Source organism: Boleophthalmus pectinirostris, unplaced genomic scaffold, assembly GCF_026225935.1.
Source record: "Boleophthalmus pectinirostris isolate CB_2022bp ecotype Guang Dong unplaced genomic scaffold, ASM2622593v1 HiC_scaffold_6, whole genome shotgun sequence".
NCBI classification, from domain to species: domain Eukaryota; kingdom Metazoa; phylum Chordata; class Actinopteri; order Gobiiformes; family Gobiidae; genus Boleophthalmus; species Boleophthalmus pectinirostris.
The window spans coordinates 28,020,099-28,047,951 of NW_026571447.1; the positions used below are offsets into that span (position 1 = coordinate 28,020,099).

Below are 27,853 nucleotides of genomic sequence, written 5' to 3' on the forward strand. Positions count from 1 at the left end.
CTTTTGCCGGTGAGAAGGACCTAAAAAGAAAAAGGGGGACTTATGAGGAGTTCTGTCTAGAGCGCAAGGATGTGGGGCTGCACATGGGGGTTCATAGTATTGTGGGGGAGGGGTTTTCCTATAGTAAATGTGTAACAGAATAGTTTTACAGCTTTGAAAATGTAACACGAGAGGTTTTATTTATGCAAGCTTTTCTTCCAATTCTTCCGTTTTGCTAGGGTGTCGCTGGGATGTTTGAAAGGCGTTGTTCGGTGGTGGGGTGAGTGAAGGGAACCCAGTGCTGAAGAAGACAAGCAAGACGAGAGTGGCCACCGGAGAGAGCTCGTGGAACGGAGGCCGAGAGAGTCCGTGCGCGGCGTGGAGGGGAGGAGGAGGAGGAGGAAGCGGCAGAGGAGCGGGGAGGATGGCGGTGGTTCTGCTTTCTCTCTGGGTGCTTACGAGTTTCACCTGGGCCAACCCGCTGCAGGTGTCAGGCAACAGACACTCGGTCTACTGGAACAGCTCCAACATACAGTAAGACCGCGGTTTACTCTCAACTTTGACTCTTTCTCAAAGGTGCACTGTGGAACTTTCCTGGAGGAGGGTCTGTCAACTGCTTGGCCCCACGGAGATCCTATTAGTTTACCAGGAATGTTCCAAAGTTTACGGTTTGGATTAGGCTTTAAACTTTATTTCTATGTAGAGCTGTGGAGAGGCAACCCGCTCACAGTATACATGTTTTATCAAGTTATGAAGTTTGCAGCAAAACACCTTCTGCAATGGTACATTCCTGGCTAAGCAATAACATCTCCATGGACGCAAAAAAGTGACTGACCTGCCACTAGAAAGTTACATAGATCGTCTTTAATTGCATGAGATTTGGCAAAACAAAGCTATTTTTCTGGGGCTGCGTTCAGTTTGTATGTATTTACCTGACTTGAAGCTACTGAGTGTCCAACTAGAGTGAAAATCTTTCAAATCCAACCTGGATCTTCCCCCTAAACTTGATCAGTCGCTCAGAAACATTTATCAGACTCTACTAATCCCTCTCCCACTAACAAGCGTCCTCTCTGCTTTCCTACCTTCACCTCTACAGCCTATGTAACCTTTATGCATATTGTCAAGTGAAGTACAACCCCACTAACGTCTTCCCTCTCTCTCCATCCGTCCTTTTCTCCCTCTCTCCGTCTCTCACTATAGTTTTCCCAAGCCTTAGCTGTCTTGGCCACTATCTGGTTCAATTAGGAGCACTTCTTCATGCTGACCCCATTGTGTTGTAGCAGTGTCACTATTCAATCTCTCCTCCTCCTTTCCTTCGCTGCCTCTCTCCTCTCTCTAGTGCCCTCCTATCCTCCGCTAACTCCTTTCTCTTGTTTACACTCAGTCCGTTGGCCTTTTGGTTATCCCTCTAATCCCTCGCTCCTCGCCCCATCGCGATTCAAGGGGAGATGATAGTCTTTCTTTTCTTTGCTGAAAGCTGTCTTTAATACTGTCCAAGATCCTAAGAGCGGTGGAGCTATGGGCTGCACTGGCACAGTAGACTTATGGGAGCATGTACAGAGATTGAATACAAGACTAACACTGATGTCTATCTGTCTGTGCACACTGGAGAGACTGGTGACTTTCTTATCAGGATTATTCAGGTCAAAATGTAAGTGGAAGAATTCATAATAAAAACTGGAAGGAAAGTTACAAGGAATCTTCAATCTAATTTCTAGTCCAGAAATGTAATTCTAGAGGTAAAATAATGGTTTATCTAGATGATTGTGTCCAAATAACTACTTTTTCAGTCCATAAATTTAGAATTTTGGTGTCCTAAAGTTTTTCCCGTCCAAAAGGGATGTAAAAGTAATGAAATTAAATTCAGAATTTATTAGTTTTTTTGCTGTGGTGTCAATAATTGTGATAAAAATGTTGAGACTTTTTCTACTTATCCTTCCAAGGCAGATCAAAATATTGCAAATGTGTAAACAGTTAGTGCTACAGTTGTGCGTTGTTGACAATAGAGAGATACATACATTGGTAGACAGATAATAATAAAAATTTGAAAGAATGTTACAAGCAATGTTATTTAAGTTTGTAGTCCATAAATGTAATTCTAGATGTAAAATGCTGGCTTATCTGGTTGTTTTTGATCAAAAACCAGTCCACAAGTTTAGAAGTTTGATGTCCTAAAGCTTGTCGAGTACAAGAGGGATGTTAATGTATGAAAGAAAATGTAGGATTTCATTGTTGTTTTGCAGTGGGGTCAATAATTGTGATAAAAATGTTAAGACTTTTTCTACTCATCCTTTCAAGGTAGATCAAAATATTGCAAATGTGTAAACTGTTAATGCTACAGTTGTGCGTAGTTGACGATAGACACATATGTAGATAGATAATAATAAAAATTGGGAAGAATGTTACAAGGAATCTTAAGTCATTTTAATTTAATTTGTAGTCCAGAAATGTAATTCTTGAGGTAAAATGCTGGCTTATCTAGATGTTTGTGCCCAAATAACAACTTTTTCAGTCTATAAGTTTAGAAGTTTGATGTCCCAAAGCTTGTTGCGTACAAGAGGGATGTAAAAGTTATGAAAGAAAATTCAGGATTTGATTGTTGTTTTGCTGTGGGGTCAATAATTGTGACAAAGACATGTTGTTTCTTCTACTAATATTTCATAACACAAAAATTTCATATCATAAGATCCCAAATTATAATGCAATACTCATACTAAGCCGAAACAGTTACTTTGTTGTTTACAGTAAAATATTTCTGTGTTCTTAGTCCTGGTTTAGTCCTGTTTTTCTGCTGTGTACCCTTCCTGCTCTAGCACAGATCACTCTTGGCGTTATATGTTTGTTTGTTTTTTCTGTATTTTTGTTCTATTTTTAGTATAGCGCTCTATCTTCTATTGCTATAATATATAATTTACTGTCCATTATTTCTCTACAATGGGGTTCCTGGTCTTTCTCCATCCTGAAGCTAACCATGTCTGCTTTTTGTCTGTTTTTATTTGCCCTGCTGTTTTTTCATTCCCGAACTTTGTGATTATTATTAATGGTTGTAACGATTTTAAACTGCAGCAAAGACATTACCTTTGTTTCCAAATATGAGGTTGACGCTGTTCCTGATTTTGCGGTTTACCATGCACAAACCCCCCACCCAAACAATCCCCAAAATAATAATAATAATGTGAAACAAGTGAATTTATTTACGCCTCTCAACTGAACAATCGCTCACAGTGGTACAACTACATCAACTACAGCGTAAAATAATGGACCCGTAAAATAGAAAGTTATTGGTTTTGCTTGGATATTGTAAACAATATTAGTTTTCCTGAAAGTGAGAAAATTGTTTCTACTCATTTTCGAGATGCTCATATTGCTTTCAGGAGATGCATCTCATACATTTTAGCTGATATCTTATACGTTTAATATAGCATCATCTCATGTAATGTTCCAGGGTTTTTGCTGCGTAATAATTTGATGCTAAATGCTAATGAAATTCTACCTTCGGTTTTCATATGTGAGACCAAAGTTGATTTTGATAAAATATGGAGAGAGGGCTCAGAGGCGTTAAGGAATAAAGCACGTACAAACTGCTCCACTGGCATGCCTAATCTATTCTGAAACGTATCTGTAACTGGTCTGACAGTACAGTGGGTAAAAATATGCTGTTATTTTCTGACACGGTGGAGATAGGAGCGCAGCGGTGTGAAGAGTTGTGACCCTTAACCCGACCTGCGCGCTGTGAGCTGGGTGATCTGCCTGCTCCCTGCCAGAAATGCTCCAGTATTCTTAGCTCTTTGTGTGTGTGCGTGTGTGTATAAATGTGTATGTGTGTGCGTGCGTGTGAGGAAAGACAGTGGTTAATTAAAGAACAGCGCATCTCAGAGGACCTGCCTTCTCCCTGATCCTCCCATCCTTCCTCTGCACTAGCCTCCTCCGAGCACAGTGACAGGCTAAGAGAAGCCAGGAGGGACAACTTTTTCATATTCATCCTTCCAAGGCACCTCAAAATATTGCAAATGTGTAAACTGTTAACGCTACAGTTGTGCGTCATTGAGATTAGAAAAAAGCAATAAATAGATAGATATAGAGGTAGATAGAAACTTTATTGATCTCAAAGGAAATTTAAGTATTCTAATGCGGTACTGGAACACGCTCATGCAAAAATAGTAATGGCTGTTTCATTTTAGATGTTCCGAATTTTTATATAGTAGAAAACAAATCTGAAAACTTAAGTTATGTTGCTTCGTACCCACTGGAAACTAACAATATACAGTATTATTGGGCCACTTTTGCAATATAAAGCCATAAAATACCATTGATAGTGATATTTGTTTGTATTTCAGACTAATTTGATCTCATTTGTCACCTCCTTCTCCCCTTTTTATTTTTTTATTGAAAATGCAATTGACTCAACATTCAGATTTTTAAATATTTGTATAAAATGGCAAAAGGAAAGAAATTCAATTTGTCAACTGTCAAGTGAAGAAGCAGTTTGGATGAGCTGCGAAACGTATTCAACCAAAATAAACTTTTGCCCAGCTGACAAATTGAATTTCTCCTTTTGCCATGGATTCTACCTGGACGACTGAGGGATTTTACACATTTATATAAAATGTTCCCCTAGTTGTATGTATGTTTGTAGTTTTATGTTTGTACTTTGTCAGCATTCTTCTTTTATTTCTCAGCCCTGGAGTCAAATGCATGCAAGGGACTTACTTTTCTTTTGTTTTAAAGCATCAACAAATATTCGACTTTTTAAATATAAGTTTTAGGCTGCCCAAAGAAAGTTTTTATATTTGACGTAAACATCTGATACATGACTGCTCCTGTACACCACTGCAGCAGCCTTCCAACTTCACACATCACATTTCCTCTATTTGTTTTAATCTTTTAGCACATCCTGCGTTGCTGCGTTGCCATGTGTGCGTGTTGCCTTTAGCGATGGGCCTCTCTGGAGTTGGTGTAAGTAGTAGTGCAGTGCGGAGGTTTGAGGGGCCAATATTACGCTGTAGTGTGTCTGTCAGGAGCTGTAGTAAACACAGTGTAAAGCCTGACCCCGGGCACTCATCAACCACCAGAGACGGACCGGGATTAGCTGCTCACAACTGCATTTATATTCAGGAATATTTGTGTACTAACTCCACACTTCCTCACTGCTATTTTTAACCCAGACGTGTGAATGTGTTATTAATAGAACTTCACAATAACTGCATTTTTTTTATGAATGCAATCTTTGTGAATGCAGTGTCTGTGATTGCAGTGTGTGTATCTAAATGTTACAATTTCACGATTAATATTTGCTAGTATTCCTGCTCAGTAAAGAAAACTAAAATATAGGGCTGAACGATTTTAAGAAAAAAATTGAATTGCAGATTTCCAAGATTTTTTATTTTTTTTTCAATTTTTTTTCAAGTTTAAGTGCACATGAACATTTGCAAACATCACAGAAACTTACATCATACCTGTGCCACGATTTGATGCTGGACCGTTTGTGCACATTGTTTACGTTTTACAGAAACAAAACTTAAAACCACATGGCTCATTTGCACAAAAGTGCTGAAAAAAACAGCTCGCTCCTTGTGCCCTGATGCATTCAGCTTCTGTTGGACATGACTCAGTGAAATATGTGTGTTCTTCCTGTGACAGAGGATGTGCTGCTGATAGTGAGTCTGTTCTTTGCTTCTATTGCTTTGGAGATGGTTCATGTTAAACTTTACACAACTGCAAGGCATAAATCCTCGCCTCCTCGTGTTGTGGTGGTGGATAAACCTTGATGCAGACCCATAAATCAAAAACAATGCCGACAAGACCACAGCAGCAGTTTGCGTTGAGTCGACCGAGAACTAAACTTGACCCTTAAAATTGGGCTTTAGGAGCACTGCAAAAAACCCATCTTTGACGCTTCCAAAATCGTGTTGTCTGAGATCGCGATTTTCGAAAAACAATGGATCGTTCCGCCCCCTAGTACTAAAACACTTAATCTTGATTATTTGAGTTATATTTGAAGTCATGGTTGATGCAGTTATTTGTGCATTGTTAAAGAAGACGTATGATCCCAAATGGACTTTAAGAAGTTTTAATTATATTCTAATTGTTATCTCCTCTCACATACCCACTTGAAGTTGTATTTAGAGTCCTGCATTTTTGAGTAATCTTTATTTTCTTGCATTCAAGCCACCATTTATACGAACAGTCCTGTTTTCCCCTACCTCCCATATATACCCATTACTCTGTCTGTTTTTAAATTTGCAATCAAGAAAATGTCCTTGTTGACTGCTTTAACTTTGTTTTTACACTGGATGCCCTTCCGAACACTACCCTACTGGTCTCTGAATCTATATTCCAAAGTGACGTTTTCATCTAATTCAATAAAGCTATCTCACTTTTCTTTGTGTTAATATTGTGGGGAGCCCTTTCCGCTATCAGCCCGCTGTTACTGATATCCCATGGTGCACTGCTGCTGCGCCCCCTTTTTTGGTGGTACGATAAGTGTGTGTGTATTACAGATGTCTGTGCTCATTGATGGGCGACCGGAACCAAAACAGAACCATCAGCGCGTTAAATCAAACATTATCTCCAGCACCTGGCAATTAAGCCCCTCCTCGGTGTAGCGGCGCAGACCACGGTGCGCAGGTAATGCAATAACACAGCAGCAGTTTGGCCATTAGCATAATAAATGTCACTGATATCTCTTCATTTATCACTTGTATATTCAGCAGTGATCAGATCAGAAACAAACACAACGCGTTTCTCAGTTTGTCCGTCACTGTCACCTCCACAAATGTAACAGCAAAGGCAAACACCTTCACTACTCATGAGACGTGCGGGGATACATGTACTAAAATATACTATGAGAGTAAGCAGTTCAAAAGTTTGGACAGACCATCTCATTCATCTTCAATTTTAGTACTTTCTACATTTTATATACACACAGAAGACATCAAATATATGAAGTATAGATGTATGGAATTATGTAGCAAAGAAAAAAGTTAACTCTGCTGAATAATTTTTGACAAAGCAAGCATTTTTGAGGATTTATTTATTTATTTTTGGTTACATAATTTCATATATCCTCCTGAGACCCGACCCATTCATTTGTGTCCTTTGTAGTGGACATTAAGTTAACCAGTCTATCTTCTTTTAAGTGTTTTGAGACTCTTAATGGAGGGACTAGGTTCCTCTTCCTAAATAGGGCTGGGGGATTATAGGTACAATCATGTCCAGGATACAGAATGAACTCAATAGAAGTTAGTTTGTGGCTGCACTATGATAAGAAAAAAAATAGGAAATTAAAGGAGTCTAAAAACTTTTTGAGGCAACTGTAGAAACTTTTCAGAGATGTTGGACATCAAAAAAGTTGTTTTTGTTAGGTTGTCAACTTCACATGGATTTAACACCAAAATGTCCCCACTGTCCATTAGAGAGGACATGTTATAAAATAAAATGAACAAAATCTAAATGCAAGTGTTCATTTCCTCCAAATAGATAGAAAAATCAAAAAAATATATATTCCAATACACTGTTTTTTTTCCTTCTGGTCCTAGGAGGATATTTGACATCCTCTGTTTGTATATAAAACACAGAAAGTAGTAAAAAATGGTGTTAGGTAATAACTAGTAATATTGTTTGTTTGTTTGTTTACTGTACTGCATAACTGTTCAGTAATAAAATCAGGTTTATACTTTTGACATAAAATTACAAAACACTTGAATTTTTAAACATCTTACCATTTATGAAGGTAAGGTTCAAGTGAGACAACTAGAAAAAAAGAGGGATGATCAATAAAAGTAAAACCTTGGTACAAATAATATTCAAGTACGTCATGTATAACGATGCAAGAAATGCAAATGTTGACATAAAGTTTTGGTCACTTATAGACTTTCTCATTCAGGAGTGAATCTTTTGAGGCGTAGCTAAACCCTAAAAACTCCACTCCGGCCTCTAAAACTTGTGAAAAGGGCTTATAAACTCAATGCAGTGAATAGTAATGGTGCTAGTGAGAATGCATAAGAAAGTGAAGAATAAAAGAAGTAAAAGTCTGGTGAATAAAACTGCAACTTTAAAATGTTATTCAAATAAATGTAAATGATTATTACATATTTCACACTCAGAGCTGCTCATATAGTGAAGAGTATTACAGTATTCACCCAAACATGTCAGAGGGACCAGAGGAGAAACATGCAAGGATAAAAAAAATAAAAAATAGGGGTAGCCAAGGGGAAGAGAGACCATCACAAAGCATACAAATGAATCCTGTGAAGAGGGTCATCATAATAACCATCATACACCTGTCCAGGACTGATCCACGCGCCGAGAACCTCTCATTGTGAATTTATGTCGGACAGAGAGAAAATAGAGCCATGTGAATTAAACAGGCCAATCAACCATCCCCCTGACAGCCACACAAGCCTATCTGTCTCCCAGCTCCACTTAAAAACAGAACATTTACATTTATGAATATCGCCACAAAACAGAGGATTCGTCAAAGCCTATCTGAGCCGTGTGTGCATGTGTGTGTGTGCATGTGTGTGTGCATGTGTGTGGACCATCTATCATTGCTGCCTACTGTTATGGTGTAATCAAACTACGTCAGGGAGGACATCTTAATTGTAGAAGGGAGCAATCAATTAGCTGGAACTTACCACCCACACCATATGTTTAAAATACCATCGCGGATATTTTAAAGGTCCTATATTACGCATTATTGTCTCTTGTGAGCTTTAAGCCATGTTATTATGTTGCTCCCTCATCAAAACATACCTAGAGTTGTGTTTTGGTTCACTGACACATGTTTGAGTAATCTTTTATTATTAGTCTGTCTACATCTCCAAAGCTCAAAATGCTCTCCTCTACCTTGTGTTTTCAAGTTAATGGCTACCTTTTAAATTTAGATCAAAGGCTACGTTCAGACTGCAGGGCCTAATGCTCAATTTGGATTTTTTTTTGTGAAATCTGACTTTTTTGCGAGGTCGTTCACATTTCCAGTTAAATGCGACTTGTAGGTGATCTCCAGTGTGAACTTTAAACGCCCCAAAAGTGTCCCACATGCGCATTGGAGGACTAAACATGGACATTGAACACGTGCCGATGTTAAAGTTGCTGTTGTACTGCAGCCAGAACATGTACAGCTTATTTGTTTTAAGGAGGAAATTGAGAAGGAGAAGGACAAGGTTTTTGTCCACGGTGTTTTGTGGGGCAGTGGCAGCAACGTCTGTAGAAAGGAACGTGTGGGTGCAGAGTTGCAGTCAAGAGTAGAGGGATTGCGATGTACTTCGCTGCTTCACTGACACGGAGTTCATACAAAGTTTTCACATGACGAGAAGAACGTTTGTGTACATTTATGAGGTGTAGGTGTGATGAATGCGACCTGGCCGTTCAGACTGAAGTCGCATGTCAAAAGATCGGATATGTATCGGTTTTAGGAGCACATATCCAAGTGGCCTGCGTCACATTTGAAAAAAAATCAGATCTGTGTCATTCAGACTGTCATTAAAAGATCAGATACAGGTCACATCGGGGCAAAAAAATCAGATTTGGGTCACTTCAGGCTGCAGTCTGAACGCAGCCAAAGAGATTGGCATTTCCATGGACTGAAATCATCCAAATGCTTCTAGTGAAGGTGTATAGAGTTTAAAAACACAGTGGAGTAGAGAAGAGCTCAGCCAAATATGAGGAGTTTGTGTGTGTTTACATGTGTGAATGAAACACAACTCCAAGTATATTTGTGCTGAGGAAAAAACATTATAACATAGATCAGAAAACAGCCTAATACTGGCACTTTAAACATACGGTTCAGATGAGGCCTGGGTAATATGGGGTCGCGAGATTAATCTAAAATGAAATTTAAATGGACGCAATTAGCGAGTTATAAAGGCTGTAATTTTTGGAGGATCATAATTTCCTCCAAAATAACAAAATATCCTGTCTCATTCTTCAAAAAAAACATTTAAGCCTGTAGTTTAGATCTGTACCAACGTGTTCTGTAATACGTCTGATTTTTGTATTAGTTTGTCAGTTCATGACCCATTTTTGTCTGGGTCTACTGCCTATTATTAAAACATAAATTGCTAATCTAATCATAGCAATGCTAGTTAAGACAATCATTATTAGATACTTTTCCCAAATGATTCCGCCCTAGGATAAAATATAAAAACTCTGATCTAATCCTGTGATTATATGTTTTTTTTAAATGAGTTTGTCGTAACACTTTTCACCAGGACATCTTATTGGTCATCCTCCTTCATGCTTTGAGTGATTGGCAGGTGGGTTTAACCAATCACAGTGAACTCTCAAAAGCCGCTGATGACTTTAGTTACCCCCTGATGGCAGATAGTTAAAAAGATAACAGCATGAATTGTGGTAAGATTGAAACTGTGATCTCTGCTCTGAAAAACATATGAAACTTCTGACATATCGCCCACGCCTACTTCAGACACAATTGACTTTTTAGTAACACGAGTGGGCCCAGTTAACTTTATGGGCTCCCTCTCCAAATAATAATGTTATACAAGACACGTAGGCAACTTTTTTATAGTGCTGTCTCAGGAAGCCCTTCAAAACTTGGAATTGAATGAAAAATAGTTTTTTGAAACTTTTTATACCAGAGGGTTATAGTAGCCATATGTACGGAGAAGACAACAACTCATGCTTTAAACTGTTGATCTATAGGTAGAATCAAATTATTATTTTCATCCAGAGAAACACATTTTGTCTGGTCGTGTCAAAACAAACATGGCGGCTTACAGGCAAAACAGACAAGATAGAAGCACGGATTTCTGAAGCACTAAACTTTTATTTATTAGAAGATATATATTTTGATCTGAGTGAAACAAGGATTTTCGAGATACATACAGATACATTTTTGTGTATTTGAGATACATGTAATACAAATAAGCAATGGTGTGGTCCGATCCCAGTCTCTTCTGGAATCAAACAAAATGTCAGGGTCTAGGCCCGGGGTGTCTAGGCTTTTTTCATCAAGGACCAAATATCAAAACACAGATGAAGCCGACGAGGGCCATAGATTGGTGCTCAATACAGTGAATAATTGAAATCTGTGCATTTTTAGCACGTTTAACATAAAACTTAGTAAAAAGTAATGCTTAAAATAATTTGGACTAATTCACCAGGAAGTGTAGCCAATTCAATTTCATTTCTCTCCAGCGACTAGGTGAGGAATCAGAATACACTAGGCGGTTTGCAAGAACCCCAAAAGTGCGAGTCCGGGCACTGGCCAATCAGCAAAGAGCCATACATTCTGTGTTGGCAACGATTCCCAAAATTGAGGATTTAAAGCAGAAACAAAGAGAATGTTTGGTGAATTTTATCAAGAGGAAAGACGTTATTGCCCTTCTTCTTACGGGATTTGGTGCATTACATAAGTCATGACCAAATAGCAGCGATTGGTTAAATAGAAAAAGTACCCACCTACCTTCAAGCGAATGGATCCTACCATTGCAAGGTTAAACAGTTTCCACGAAGTGAAACTGGCTGATGAATCAGGCTACATGAAGCACCAGAGCCAAGAAAAATTGGTTTGAGGGCCACATTTGGTCCCTGGGCCATAGTTCCAAACATATTTAGTCTGGGGTCTGGAGGAAGAACAAACAGATACAAGAAGTGCTGTAGGATTTAGAAATTTCTCATTTCACAGTTTTCATACAAGTTTAACCAATCTGAACACTAAAAATTTTCCATAGATATATTTTTGAATCACTCTCCTCATTGGCCAAAATTGAATAATAGAAAACAGATTCTAGTTTTCTTGCGCTCTCCTCCTCCTGAACCGCCTTCACACCACAACAGTCGTGTAGATTCAGTGATCGGCCTGTTCATTACTAAAGAATAATGAGGTCCATAGAAGTGTGTGACTATTCAGGTTGTGTGATATGTTGTGTGCGCGTACTTGTATGAAAACATCATTAATTAAAAGCAATAGGAGCACCAGTGTGAAGAATGGAGTGTGTTTGCATAATAAGATCCACTGCACCGTCTCTATCTCGTCCTACAATACAACCGTGTTTGGGTAAATACTTTTTTCTGATTGGACGCCTATTGTGCACGAGGTGAGCAGAGCAATAAATGACATGTACAAGAAAAGAAGAAAGCACGGGATTATTCTTGTATCGTTCGTGTGATTTCTCTTTGGGGATGAGCTAGTTTTCTGTAGTTTCGTAACTTCAGATAGAAACACTCCCGCGGTGGTGTTATTTTGGGCACTGTCTGGTTAATTTGATGGCAGTGAGAGTATTTCTTTGTCAGTTTAAATCGAGCTGAATATTTCTATGACTGCAAAGTGTAGTGTAAGGCTGGAGTTGACTCTAGACATGCCCAATTGAATCATTAGCCGACTATAAAATAGGGGGAGGCGAAAACAATTAGGATCTGACCTTATTTTTAAAAATTACGTTGAACCTTGGGTGTATTTATTTGTAAAAAGGCATATTCTACTCACGATTAACCCCCAGATCTCCAGCTAACTCACACCTTACATTCTCCTTTCTGAATTTGTCTTTTTAAAGGGTCTACGTTTCGCTGTTTTCTGATCTATGTTATAATTTTTCCTCACCAAAAACATACCTGGAGTTGCCTTTTGTTTCATTCACACATTTGACACACAAACCCCGCATGTTTAGGCTGTGTTCCTCTCTCAGACGGAAAATACTGTGTTTTGAAACTCCATACACCTTCATTAGAATCATTTGGATGATTTCAGCCCTGGGATTGCCAATACTAAATTGCTCCTGCTAAACAAAAGGTAAAAGGTAGCTGTTAACTTCAAAACAACATAACATCACAAGGAGGAACAGAGCATTTTGAGATTTGGAGATGTAGACAGACAGATTACTCAAACATGTGTGAGTGAAACAAAACACAGCTGTTCTTGAGGAGGTAACAGCATCTTAATCAAAATCGAAAATCGAAAAAAATATTTGTTGAGTAATTAGGGATGTAACAATAACCAAAATATCGCAATATCGCATTGCCCTTTGCTCCATTTCAATGTAGACTATAATAGATAATAGAAATAACAGTTCTAAGCACTTTTAAGTCTTCGTTCTTTGGATTAAGTTTTGTCAAGGCATTTTAAGAAGAAAAAGTAGCATATTTTCACAGTTTTGTTAGCCTCCATAAAATATCGCAATAAATATTGTACCGTGAGATGTATATCATGAAAATATCGTACTGAGAGATTTTGTTATTGTTACATCATGAGCCTCCCCACGATATCGCACGTATGATTCATATCATGAGACTTGGATATCCTTACACCCCAACGAGTAATACAAGTTTTAGCTGACTAAAAAACGATCAGCGATTAACTGACTAAAATACTAAAAGACTACAGCCACAGTGTTTGGTTTGGAGGTCATAGTGGGTTGTTATGATTGAGAATTGTGGTTTTCATCTTTGAAGATGGTTTGGTTTCGAGAGCTTGTTATATTGTGAATCATTGAAGCCCTCTGTCCAAACACAGACAGTCCTCCCATTAGTCAGCCTCTGTCATGCACAGTGTGAGTGACAGGTGGTTTTAACCAATCACAGTCAAGTTTGCACATTCCAAAGAAGAAGATAGTAGAGATGTAACAATAACCGAAATATTGTGACATCTTATCGTCAAATTTCTCACAATAATGTCACGGACCATCACAATATATCCAATTACAAGTTTCTTTATTTAAATTAAGAGTTATGGTGCAGCAATAGCTAAAAAAAGACAGAGGGAACTACATAGACCATGATCCTTTGCCCCATTTCATTGTAAACTACAAGAAGAAATAACAGTTCTAAGCACTTTTAAGTCTTCGTTCTTTGGATTAAGTCTTGTCAAGGCATTTTAAGAGGAAAAACTGTTTTGTTAGCCTCTACAAAATATCGCAAGAGATATTGTACCGTGACGATATCATATTGTGAGACTTGAATATTGTTACTCCCCTAGAAGAGAGTCTTTAGTTACAGCAACATAAAACTACACCTGGGCTTTGGAATGAATCAAGTTTTGCAATTATTGTGATTATTGTCCTCATGATTATAGACAGTAGTTACCCAAGTTGTATGTGTATGTATGATTTTGTCTGAAAAAGCAGTTTCATAACTATTTCACTTATTATTAATTATCACATAAATGAGCAGCCCTGTACTTATATTTGGATTATTGTGAAATCAAAATTGTGATGGCTACGAGAAGATGTATTTTATTTTAATTTACCATATCGCTCACCCTGGCTAACCCCACATTGTCCTTCTATCCTCTGTTTCCATATATGGAGATTTAGAGCACTTCACTTGCAGAATACCTCATGAGTTTTCATTTATGCCGGCAAAGTATTCACATTATGATCTGCTTGAAAAGATGAAGTGGAACGATCAAATGTAGGCTTTTGTCCTGATATGGTCTCTTATATCTTACACGAGTGGCTAATCTGAAGCATTACTGTGTAAATATTTGACATTGATGTACAAAATCTGTAACTCTGGTCTTGACTCAAAGCAGCAGGGATATAAGAATCGTAAAGTGTATCTTATTTTTAAAGCTACTCGTCGCTTACGGGTTAAAAGCTGTTTATCACAAAACTCAAAATACGGTGCATTGTAAACAGGGTATACAGAGTGTTTGTGCTTTCTAAACCTGACGATGTGTTTGTGAAAACGTGGTATTCAGCACATTAAGACCACAACTACCTGATCCACATGTAGTGAATTAATAAAATGAAACATAAAGTAGTGTGTTTCCCTCCAGCGGCAAACTTATTTTGGTCCTTCATCCTCAGGGGAAGTGGTGAGGTGGGTCGATCTTAGCTCACTAGATACAGATGTAGAGACTTTGTGCCACATTGTATAGTCATGTTCTCTCTTCTTATGTTCATATGAAAATGATTTATGTTTTTAATCACAATTTATTTTTTTATATATCAGTCACAATTTTGAATACTGTTTTTGGAAATGTTATAGTGGAGTACACGTCCAATGCTTGTCTCAGTGGAAATGTTATTACTTGGCCTGGAATATTCCACAGTAGGGATGTAACAATAACCAAAATATCGTGATATTGAAGACTCACAGTAATATCGAGAGCTGTTACAATTAGGGATGGGCATGATTAGTCGATTAATTGATAATTGATCATTAAGAATTTCATCGATTATGTTCATTTTAATCGACAAACCGAATGTAGGTTGCTGTGCGTAGCGTGACCGAACGGGTCCGGACATGTAGCTGTCTGCACTCAGAAGGAGCAAGACACAGACAGTCGGTCAGTCTGCAACACGCCGAAGCGCAAATGCGTATTTAAGGATGATTTGTACAAGAAATTCCACGCTTTCCGTTCTAGTCAGGACAAGTGTGAGGCCATGTGCACAGTGTACAAAGCAGCACATATGTTTTGGTGTCCAGTGGGAAAAAGCTTTACCAGGTGAGAGTAACGCAATGTTGATGACGAGTCCCCACCTCCCTCCCCCCGTACAATGTCTTGGTTTTGACAAATGCAAATATGGTCACACTAACCTGTATTCACCTGAGTTGTGTCGCATCATCGCACAAGAGCTGTTTTTTTTTTCTTTGCATAGTTCATGCAAATTAACCATGCGGTTTTAAGTTTCGTTTCTGTGAGAGTTGCGCAAAACTGAATTAAACACATTATAATGTCAAACGGATTGATGTGGCTCTAGAGTCGTTACGGTTTATATGTCGTAAAGTTGAATTTATTTATGCAGATTAGTAGTGCAGATAGTAGTAATAATGATGATGATAAATTTTAATATAAAAACTTTAATGATTAATCGTTAATCAATCGTTAATTCTCCCGATGATCAGTTAAGAAAATTTTATCAAATGCCCGTCCCTAGTCACAATAGATCAAATTATAAATTACTTGGCTTAAATGTCTTTAGTAGGAACAGCTAATAAACATAGGGAACTACATATCCCGCGATTCATTTCAGCATTTTTGAGACTCTGACAGTAATATTTACACCAAAATCTTGTATTTTAAAAGCAAAAAGTGTCCTATCTACAATTATATTTGCCACTATAAAATATCGTACTATGAGATGCATATCGTGATAATATTGTACCGAGAGATTTGGGTATCATTACATCCCTATTCCACAGTATAGCATTAAAGGTGCATTGTGTAACTTTTCTGGTGGAGTTATATCACCTGCTTGTTTCTATGGATATGTCATTGTTCTGCCTGGAATATTCCACAGTGTGGCATTAAACAGCTCTATCTTACATTTATTCAGTTACAGGTGCTCAAAAAACTGGCATTCTGACAGTGAGCGGGGTCGCCTCTCCAGAGATCTAACCTGTCATTTGGTCTGGTTTGGTCTCCATTAAGATAGAAAACCAAGCCATACTCACATTCCAGACATCTGACGGACGCTCCACCAGAAAAGTTACAACAACACACCTTTAAACATATCAATATTCATGTACTTAAAGCACGCCTTCAGGCCAAGTTACGGGTCAGATCTGTGTAGTGGCAACAGCACTCACAGTAAGAATACAAGATTTTCAAGGCAATAAATAAACCTGTCATTAAGCTAAGGTCATTCAAGCAGATGGAGAGATTTGATTAAACTGAATTGAAAACAATGATTATTATGATTAAGTACAAATCTATTTAGTCGGACTGCTCAATTTAAGCTTTATGTGAACCTTGATTTAAATAACAACGGCTCAAATTGCTTGTGACTGAATATTGTTGTCACCGATTACTAATGATATATTTTTTCATTTAAGGCCGCTCTCTGTGAATGCAATAATGAATTTGACATTTAGAAAATATCTATCAAATACTGTATGAATAGAATAATTTGAGATTAGGCTGTTAATCTAATGACATGGTCTGTGTTTGTTTGTGGAATATGGGACGACATTAAGCATATGACAGTCAGTGAGTCAGACATGGGGATGTGCATGTGTCTGTTTATACAATACAGAATGAGTAAGCAACTACTAAAAAAATATAAATGCACACAGATGTTACCAGAAATAAAAAACCTTTTCAGTGTCACCCTGTATTTTGTAATGGTAAAAACGTTTGACTACAAAAATATTAACACTGGGAACAAACATGGACTGTTTACCATTCAAATACGTGATCCAAACCCGTATGAGAAAAAAATATTTTACATGCATAGGTGGTAAAGTGAGTACTTTGAGTCTATTTGATATTCTATAATCATATTTTCAGATTTCATTTGAATAATTTATTGAAATTAGCATTTTAAAGCATTTATTACCCCCAGAAACATGCTGTGCTTTTACATTACGAAGCACTGCATCCATAATTAAGGAAAGTCGATACATTGCTCTCAGTATTGGTATCATATAATATCAACATAACAGATAAATGGGTCAAAATAGAAATAGAAGAGCATTATATGGCTATTTGCTTACACAAACTTGTAACAAATTAGTCCAGTGAGATTCATTTGGTCTTCCGATATTTTATGTTATTAGGTTTTTTTACAGACCAAGAGTTTGTTGTTCACTGGTACGAAGACAGCGCCAAAACCTGCATAAATCAGCTGACTGAACATGCCACAGCAACATCACGTGATCACTCTGAGGAAGAGCGCAGGTATGAAAACAAACTCTGGGTCTGAAAAAAGAACCTAATAACATTGTTATTATATATGTTTACATTTTGTAATTTTTCTTTTTTTTCCCCAAAAAAATGTAGTTATTTTGTAGGGGTGTACAAAAATATCAAAATATCAATATATCGTATCACCCAATGTGATGATACAGTATCAATATCGTGGGCTGCTGTATCGATATATCGCCAAGAATATTTTTTGGTATATTTTGCTCATTTATTTTGTTACAGCCCTACAGTTTTGTTTGTCGAGAGGAAGGAAACTTGTTTATGCGACACATTTGACATTTTCACTGTTTTGATGATTAAAATATTTGAGTTTCATATGAACTTTGCTTTGAAGTGGTTTAATAAAAACTTTTAGTATCACGGCCATGATTTAGACATTATTTTTATTGAATCATATCGAATCAGTTTGAAATATATCATAATGAATCGAAAATGCATTGTATTGTATCGTGGCCTGTGTATCAAGGTATGTATCGTATCGGCAACTTCTTAATGATGCCTATGTGATCTTTACTTCAACTTAAGATAAGCTTGTGGTCCTTGTTGTGGATTTAAAAGCTAAATTGGTATCAGCTTCATCCATACCCATAATGAACGAAAGGTCTTTATTTTAGTCTCTTCTTTAATGGAAACGTGATGCGGTTCTTTAAGTTAACATGTGATTAAGTGTATTTACTCCCCGTGTTTTGTAAGAGCTGGTGAACCCGTCCCCTGCCTAATAGATGACAGTGCCTGCTGCAGCCGCCTGTGTGAATCCCAAAGTGCTGATTTGATGCTGTTTTTGGCACCGTGACCTGATGTGTGAGTATTTCTGGCCATGACGGTTAATAGATGATATCATTAGGCGCGCTCTTGTTTGTCTCTCTGTTCTTCTCGGCACCATTAGAATACAAATTTGCCTGTACACAAGTGAAGGTTAGTGACGGATGATCTTTATTAGGGCTCGTGGAAAGTGCTGGCTGGACACTGTGCCTCAGATGTTTGGGAGAAGGTCGCTCATTGTTAGCTTGTTAGCATAGTGCGGCGAAAGGGCCGTCTGTGAGCTACACCTGTGCTGCTGATGAGCCAGGTGCACGACAGAGCTGGAATGCATCTCCACATTCTTACTTTTAACTTCTGATCATGGCCTGATTTGGAGTTTGTTCTTTGTTGGCTGCAAAGTTCAAAGGGATCAAGTAGTGCTCAGGTGGAACAATGAACCATTATTGTATTTAGTGAAATGTTTGTGTGTTTTAATTTCATAAAGATTTTATTTTCAGAAACATTTTAAATTACAAGTAAAAGAAAGTCTCTGAGCACCAAAAATGATCTCTTCTAAAATCTAGAAGACAACTTGGAGAGGGGATGGAAATAAAGGCAGTTGCAGAATATTGATCTATATTACACAAAACTGACTCCTGTTAAGAGTGAAGTATAGTACTGCGTCGACTCAACACACACTGCCCCCGTCATTTTTGATTTATGGATCTGCTTCAAGGTTTTTCATCGCCACAATTCTAGGGAGTGCTAGCCAGGCTGGCTCCACTTAGTGCCTCTGCTCAATTTGATTTCTCTCCAGTGACTAGGTCAGGAATCACAATACACTAGACGGTTTGCAAGAACCCCAGAAGTGCGAGTTCGGGCACCAGCCAATCAGTGAAGAACCATTCTGTGTGAATTTTATCAAGAGGAAAGACATTATTGCCCTTCTTCCTACGGGATTTGGGAAAAGGTTAATATACCAATTAGCCTTGTTAGTGGCACATTACATACATCACGACCAAACAGCAGCAATTGGTCAAATAAAAAAAGTACCCGCCTACCGTCAAGCGAATGAATCCTAATACTGCGAGGTCAAACAGTTTCTACAAAGTGAAACTGGCTGATGAAACAGGTTAGTCCAGGACAAGGTGACCCAAAAAATAATCTTTTGCAACCCTCAGGTGGGTTGCAACCCAGTGTTTGGGAAACAGTGGTTTAGAGATTGTTAATTCAAGGGCTGAGATTGTCCAGATGATACTAGTGAAGGTGTATGCTGTTTAAAAACACAGTGGAGCATTTCCTGTATTGCGACATGACATCACAAGGTGGAGCTGAGTTTTCTGTTTGAGAGAAGAACTTTTCTAAATATGCAGGGTTTATATGCGAATGAAATAAAACACAACTCTGGGTATGTTTTTGATGAGGAAACAACATTACGACATAGATCACCCCTTAAAAATATTTTGGTACAAATCACAAATCAACGTCCATATAAGGAATAAAGTGAACTGTTTATGTGCTGTATCCTTCAGGCTCGTAGTTGGATTGTCTCCAATGGAATTTGCAGTAATAAAAATTGAATATTTTACTTCTATCTTGGCATTTGTTATCAGATTCTGTCCTGTATTGTAATGCAGTGAGAGCTCCCTGTCTCTTTGGCTCAGACCCAAAACTCTGTCTGTTAAAATCATCTCTGTGAATAAATAAATCAAATGAAAGGCTACAAGTAAACACATTTTTACAGACTGAACCTGAAACTGATAACAATGTGTGGCAGGATGTGTTTAGGATTTTCAGTAACAAGTGAGTTGCAGTTTCTTTTTGCTGATTCAAGTTAAAAAAATAAAAAAAAGCCCCCTGCAGTGAATTTCTTTTAAATGTCATTTCACTGGAAGACCACCTTCTGTTGTTGTCCCGGCTTTAATGGAGGGCCGCAGGTTCTCCCAGTTTTACTCATAAACTGCCTCCAGTGCTGTTACTCTGAAGCAGCCGTCACAGACCAAATAATCGTAAACTTAGTCCTCGTGTAGTCCTGTTCTAGTCCAGGTTTAGTTCTGACTTTAGTCCCAGTTTTGCTAAGAATTTGATAAACCTAAAAAACTATAAGCTAAACTATGAGCAATTCAAGCTTTAAATTCAATGATTTTTACACTCAGGATGTCAAGATTATTTGGTTAATCAACATCTCAGTTAACAAAATAATCAGAAGAACAAAAATAAATACTACTTGGGTGAATTTAGAAGCAAAATTAAGTTCTTTCCATTCAATCTATTCAGAATGTTATGCTTTTTTATCAGATGTCAGATTTTTTCAGCTGAGTTCATAAAGCTTGTCACTCACATACTAGAGGAATGGCAATCTTTTAGGTAGTGTGAATGAAAGTGAATGAAGAATGAACTGTTTTTAGTTTTTTTTTCATATTAGGGCCACAATTATCTGCAATTGAATCAAAATCTTAACTTGAATGGGCACAATTAGCAAATCTCAAAGGCTGCAATTTTTGAAGTAACTAATGTGCAAAGACAATCACACTAAATCTCCTAAAAACAACTCACTCTGTAGTTTAGATCTGTATAAACAAGCTCTGATTGATTTGTGAACTTTAAACAGTGCCAAACCTTTAAAAATAGTTCTCATCGTCATCATCAATAAGTTTGAACTCTCTGCTTTCTGTAGTTTTCAACGTATTTTTCAACTTTTAATCACAAACTGCTTCTTGCTTGTTGTAAAACGGTGTTATCCCACCAAGTAAAGTCAAAATTAGAGAATCATTAAAATCATTCATACACACTTTAAAGGAGCATTGTGTAACTTTTCTAATCAAATGCTTTTCTGTATGGTTATTTCACAGTATGATATTAAACTTTTCTATCTTCATGGAGACCAAACCAGACCAAGTTACAGGTCAGATCTGTGGACTCCAGTTTCACAGTCAGAATCCCTGTTTTTCTAGCCATTTTTGAGCTGTAAAACCACTAGTAATTTAATAAATGCAAGGTGGAGCTGTTTAATGTCATACTGTAGAACATTCTGGCAAAGGAATGACATATCCATAGAAACAAGCAGGTGACAGACCCCCAACCAAAAAGTGACATAGTGCACCTTTAAGTATTATCGATATAATTTTCCGTATTGTCTCACTGAACCTGCAGTAATTCCCGCCTCCAGACTCGGGGCAGATGTGCGTACAGTGATAATGACAGTGGCTGCTCTCCTCCGTCTGAAGCCATATGTTCAGGCTGATCACACAGAGCACAGAGGGCCAGTGTTAATAAACTCAACAGACGCCACAATTAGAAAGAATGCACAAACACAATACACGAGGCACGGGGAGACTGGAGCGAAATGCAGCGCTGTTCTGCCAAACCCGCGGCCCGGAGCCAGCTGTCACACACCTGGACAGAAGAGCAGCAGGGGACCAGACAATATCTACTCTGCACTGCTTATTGTCATAATTATGGTGATGTGATTTGGCAAAACTCAATTCATTCTTTCTGTCATGTTATTGTTCTGAAGAGGACTGGCTGGTCGCTCGTTTATTTGGCTGTTTTTGACTGAATTCTGAACATTGCTGAAGGCAGTGTATTAACATTAAGAGATTTTCATTTTCCTTGTTGATGCTCTGAGTCTCCTCTCAGCGCTAAGTCACTACCCCTTCACTGCGCTATCACAACACAATCAGCGTGTGTCCTGCTAATGAAACTACTGCACATCACATCAGGTCTGTGTTGTGTATTGTCTATTGTTTCGTCTCATGCTTTTGTGAAAAATCGCTCAGTCGTTCAGGTAGAATCCATGGCAAAGGAGAAATTCAATTTGTCAGCTGGACAAAGTTTATTTGGTCGACCAAGTAAACTTTGTCCAGTTGACAAATTGAATTTCTCCTTTGCTACGTTTCTTGCTTTTGTATATTTGTAGAAAATGGCTGTTCAGGAGCACGGCTGAGGCTTTGGATACAGCGAACTGTAAGGAGGGTTTGAATAGGGTCCAGGAGAGATTGCTAGATTACTCAAACATGCATATATGGCATCAAACCTCTTCAGGCATGTTTTTGATAAGGGAACCTCATAATATGGTAAAAAGCTCAAAAAATAGATTATGCATAAAACCTTATTAACTAAAATGTTATTTATTATGCTTTGCTGTAAAGTGAATTACTGTACCATCTGTGAATCAAAAAAAATAAAACAAATTGTTTCCTTAAATGTACAATTCTTTAATTTTGCATAATTCTTAAAAAGCTGCTTTTCAATTATGGTTCATGATTATTATACTTAGACAAACTTTATTTATCCACAAGGGAAATTACTTGGACTCAGTTGCGCACACATTAAAATAAAACAACAAAAAGCAAAAAAATCAATGTTAATGAAATTCAAAGACAGAATAATTAAAGTAGCAAAAATAGAGGAAAAACTGAGTTGAGTAAGACACAAATATCACTGCTTATTTGGACTTTTCTTCATGATTATGCCAATTGACCGAAGAAAATAAACTAATTAAGTAAATAAAAAGAAGACGTCATATGTGTGGGGACATTAAGCCCGTGGTTAAAAGGAATTGTTTTGAAATGATAATTAATTTCATAATCTGAAGCTTTGCCTAAATTATTATTATTTTCGAAAATCGGGAAACCATTTGCACACCAATTCACTCTCTAATATTATGAGAGTTGGTGGTTCAATTCCAGCTCAAACTTGTGCTTACGTTGTGTCGTTTGGCAAGACATTTCACTAGTTTGCATGTGTCTGTGTGAGTCTGTGAACATTAAACATAATTCATAACATTTCCTGCCCAGAAATAATGGACCATGTACTCTAGCTTTTCAGCAAGAGTTTTGTGAAGAACAATTAATATGATTTGATTTGAAGAGCAGAAGGCAGAGTTGTTCAGAAAAACTGCCGATTTGTGCTTATTCAGTCTTCACTGCGACCCAGAGAGTGAGACAGTCTTTAATTGAGGTTTTATCCATTTAAGCTGTCACTAAGAGGCCAACGCTGAAACCTTTTAACCACTCTCCTCCCGGTAATGACACAAATCAGGCGTGTGTGTGCTAGCTCGTGTGTTAGCGCTGGTGAGGAACAGGGTAATTATGCGGAAATTGGGAAATGGCTAAGTGAATTATGGCCTTGTTTGAACAGAAAGCTTTAATCAGGGCACGGAGGGAGCGTTCTGTTCCCTGTAGAGGCGCTGCATGGACCCCCATAGAGCCCGGGGACAAGCAGAGAGTGTGGTCTGAAGTACACCTGTCAAAGACCACTGACGGGATAAGAGGCGCTGTGAGGGGCACCTGTAGTCGAGAGGCACTTTGAGGTGTGCAGGAAGTTTCTGAGGCAAGCAACAGCCCAAGAGACTGAAACCTTTGGATGCTGAGAGTGTAAGAAAACACGGACTGGACAGAGATATTCTGGTATAGTAATGAGAACTAAACCAATGTAAACTTTTCTAGCATTGACAAAAAATATGCAAAAACAGTGCGCATTGTCCTGGTGATACAGTATGTGCTCTGTTTTCTTGTTGACTACTAGGGGTGTAACAATATCTAAGTCTCATGATACGATATCGTCACGGTACGATATTTATTGTGATATTTTGTGGAGGCAAAAAAAAACCAACACTGTTAATATGCTACTTTTTCCTCTTAAAATGCCTTGACAAGACTTAATCCAAAGAACTAAGACTTAAAAGTGCTTGAAATGGAGCAAAGGATCATGGTCTATGTAGTTCCCTCTGTTTTTTTTAGCTGTTGCTCCACCATAACCCTTAATTTAAGCAAAGAGACTTGTAATTCGATATATTGGTATCGATATGGTCCACGATATTATTGTGAGAACTTTGACAATACACAGCAAAAACTGGGGGGTAAAAATTTTAGGGTAAAATATTTCAGAGTTGTTTTTAACACTAAAGTGTTATTTTAACTATTTGAACGTTAAATGGGGGTTTGAATTGGGGTTATTTGCCAGAGTTGATGTGGTTGAGGTTAATTCATCTTTCTCTAGTGTTAATTCAACTTCCCTTAGTGTTAATTTGGTTCCTCCCATTCACCACTTCAAACTCTTGTGAGAGAAGACCAGTTTGAACCAGTTTTGTACATAATTTCATTTTAAATTAACTAAAATAAAGTAAAAATAAAATAAAACACCTCTGTGTTTTGTTTAGTTAAATCAGAATAACTCTACAAAGTGTTATCTGTTTACTCTCAAAACGTTAATATAACTCTGGATTTCGGGGTTAAACAGGAACTTTGGTCCAGTGTTACTTAATTAACATTTCCAGAAATGTTAAATTAACTCTAGAACAGATTGGAGTCATGTAAACTCTGAGAAAATGTTAAAATTTATTCTGTGAGAGCCAATTTTAACACTCCACTTTTTGAGGTGTACGATATCAGGATATTTCGGTTATATTGTTACATACCTACTGACTACTGTTACTTTCTTGGATTGTTGGGTTTGTATTAGGTTTATTATTTCACAGTTGTATTCTTTCACATCAAAGTAATTATAATTGACAAAAGCAACAATATTATGGCAAGTAGGGCCTGACCGATATATCAGTTGGCCGATACTGACTTTATCTACTGGCTGGAATGTGATGCAAAAATGCCATTAGGCTGATCTACTGTCTTTAAATGTGACTGTAACGAGGCAGAGTAAAAATAAATGTTGCCTAAACAAACTAAATTTAAAATCCAGTTGAGCCAGACCTAAGTTTTATAATCAATTGAAGATTTACAGTGAATTTTGTACATACTTTTCATTAAATATATCAGATGCAAAAAAATCCATCAGTCAGAAGAAATGTGCTCAAATGTCCAACGACATGTCTTAGTTGAGACACAGATTCAATGGAAATGTTTCTTTTATTTTGTTTTATACAGCTCTTTTTTGCAGTTTTTCTTAAATTTCTTTGTACATATCTTCAGAATTTACAATATTATAAATAATTTGATATATTGCTTACCTAATGCTATGATAATCAATTTTAATTTTAATCAGTGATTTGACTGAGTCTTTGTTGAAAAGTTTGGTGTCAGATTAGATACACTGTTGTTTGTCTCCTTTCTCTCATCCGTCTAAAGATCGTCCTGAGAGGTTTGGTCTGTTTGTGAGCATGATTCTTCCCGTCTCAGATGTGTGATACGCCGGGGTCAGTGTCCTGCAATGTACACTTCATGTACCTGTCTATATACTCTGTAGTACCTCTGTGTACGTCTGTGTACGTCTGTGTACTGGTGTGTGTCCCGGAGCTGGTTCTGCTCTGTCTGTGTCTGTGTCTGTGTTTGTGTTGGATCGATGGTATCCCGCAGACACTCAGCTCAATGTTTCACACTTGTATCCTTTTCCCTCCTCATCTCTCCTCTTCCTCCGCACCCTCACTTCTCCTCCTCTTCCTCCCTATCATTACCTCTTCTCCCTTCCTCCTCGCTTCTCTTCCCTCCGTCATCCCCTCCTCTCCTCTCCTCCTCACCCTCACCTCTCCTCCTCTCTCCTCTTCTCCCCATCATTACCTTTTTTCCTTTCTTCCTCGCTCCTCTTCCTTCATCATCCCCTCTCCTCCTCTTCCTCCCCACCCTCACTTCTCCTCCTCTCTCCTCTTCTCCCCATCATTACCTCTTCTCTTTCCTCCTCTCTCCTCTTCCTCCCATCATCCTCTCTCCTCCTCTCCTCTCCTTTCCAACCTCCCCACCCCCACCTCTCCTCCTCTGTCCTCTTCCTCCCCACCCTCACCTCTTCTCTTTTCCTCCTCTCTTCTTCCTCCCCACCCTCACTTCTATTCCTCTATCCTCTTTCTTCAATCATCCCTCTCTCTTCTCTCTCCTCTTCCATCACCTCTCTCTCTCCTCTCTCCTCCTCCTACCTCACCTCTCCTCCTCTCTCCTCTTCCTCCCACCTCACCTCTCCTCCTCTCTCCCCTTCCTCCTCACCCTCACCTCTCCTCCGCTCTTCCTCTCTCCTCTTCCTCCCCACCATTGCCTCTTCTCCTTTCCTCCTCTCTTTCTCTCTCTCCCCACCCTCATCTCTCCTCCTCTCTCCTCTCTTCCCCACCGTCACTTCTCTGCTTCTCTTACTCTGCTCTTCCTCCCCACTTCTCCTCTCCTCCCTCCTCTCTTCCTCCATGTGATTCTTCCTCTTCATCCTCACTCTACGTTCTCTCACACAGCGCCGGTGCTGATGTGGAGGCGGACTCGTACTATTTCTTGGCTGGGTTTCTATGAATGCTTCTGATTCTTGACTCTGGGTCTTGGGCCAAGTGTATTTTTACTGTATTTTTTAGCAGCTTTCCCAGATTTAATAGGATTTGTGCAGCTTTGGTGGTAGACGAATACAACCCGGACAGAATTATAAGAATGAAATATTTTTATATGAAAGAGAATACTTTGTATGTAAAAGGGATTATGCTGGGATTTGGGCTCAAAGTGGCACTGCTGTAATTCTAAGGTTACATTGAGCAACAAGATACACAGTAGGGGCACAGTTTAACTTCCATTAGCAAATGTACACACCAGGGATATCATTTTTCAACCCAGACCTAAATATTAAATCATCTGGGCCTATAATAATATAATAAACCACATTAAAATTCACTCTCTTCAGTGCAGTTTAGCATTTTTGGGATGACGTTTGTAGCTTCATGCAAACTGTGTCTTTTTTCAGTTCACAATCAGCTGAAAATGCCTGATCTTGTTGCTTGTTTTTGTCCGAACTAGAAGCTTGAAGTGTTCAGCGTCTGCGTCACGTGTGGCACTTTTCTCTGAGTCATGGCTGAACGTCAGTGTGGCCATTAGTTTGACAGAAAGCTTTCTATACGAATTGTATGAATCGTAATGGGGCACTTTTCATGGCATTTTCAAACACTGTATTTGAACATATTTATTGTACGTTTATGATTTGGGGGAGGGGCGTCTGCTCTTCTGAAGCTTCCAATCATTTTCCTAGGATCCATAATGCACAGTTCTTCAATACTTTACAAAGATGTGAGTCTGGTCACCTCTGAAGCTCCCTGAGTTCAGATGGATTGACAAGTGGATTAGCCAATCAAGGACACACATGGTCAGTCAATGTCAAAAAATATGGCTGTTTATGAGGGAACAAAAAAGGAAAGACGCGCACAGAACTTTAAACATTGAGGATTTTTGTGGATGAGCAAATCTCAACCCTTTGTATTTAAGCTGATTTCTTCTCTCAAATAGAAAACGCTCTGTTCCACCTCGTCCATATGCCTTCATTAGAATAATTTGGATACGCACTTTCAGCCCTGGAATTACCAATTTCTGCTAAAAACATAAAAAAACATAAGGCAAAAGGTAGCTGTTAGCTCAAAAACTACTGCTTCAAGACATTACAAGGTGGCAGAGGTGGGACCAAGTCGTTGTTTTGTAAGTCTCAAGTCTTTGACCTCAAGTTTGAGTCAAGTCCCAAGTCAAATACAGGCAAGTCCAAATCGAGTCTCGAGTCAATGGCCCATAAGTCCAAGTCAAGTCCAGGTCGTCTGTTCTGAACTAAAAGTCATTTCAAGTC

At 38.3% G+C, this 27,853-nt stretch overlaps 1 protein-coding gene across 1 annotated transcript in view; it reads left to right on the plus strand.

Annotated features, from left to right (window-relative positions):
• Positions 1–403: 403 nt before the first annotated feature.
• The window catches only part of efna3b (ephrin-A3b), a 124,942-nt gene continuing 97,492 nt past the window's right edge, over positions 404–27,853 (plus strand). The window contains exon 1 of the mRNA XM_020928080.1: positions 404–513. Coding sequence (XP_020783739.1) covers positions 404–513 — 110 coding nt within the window. The remainder of the gene's footprint in view (positions 514–27,853) is intronic.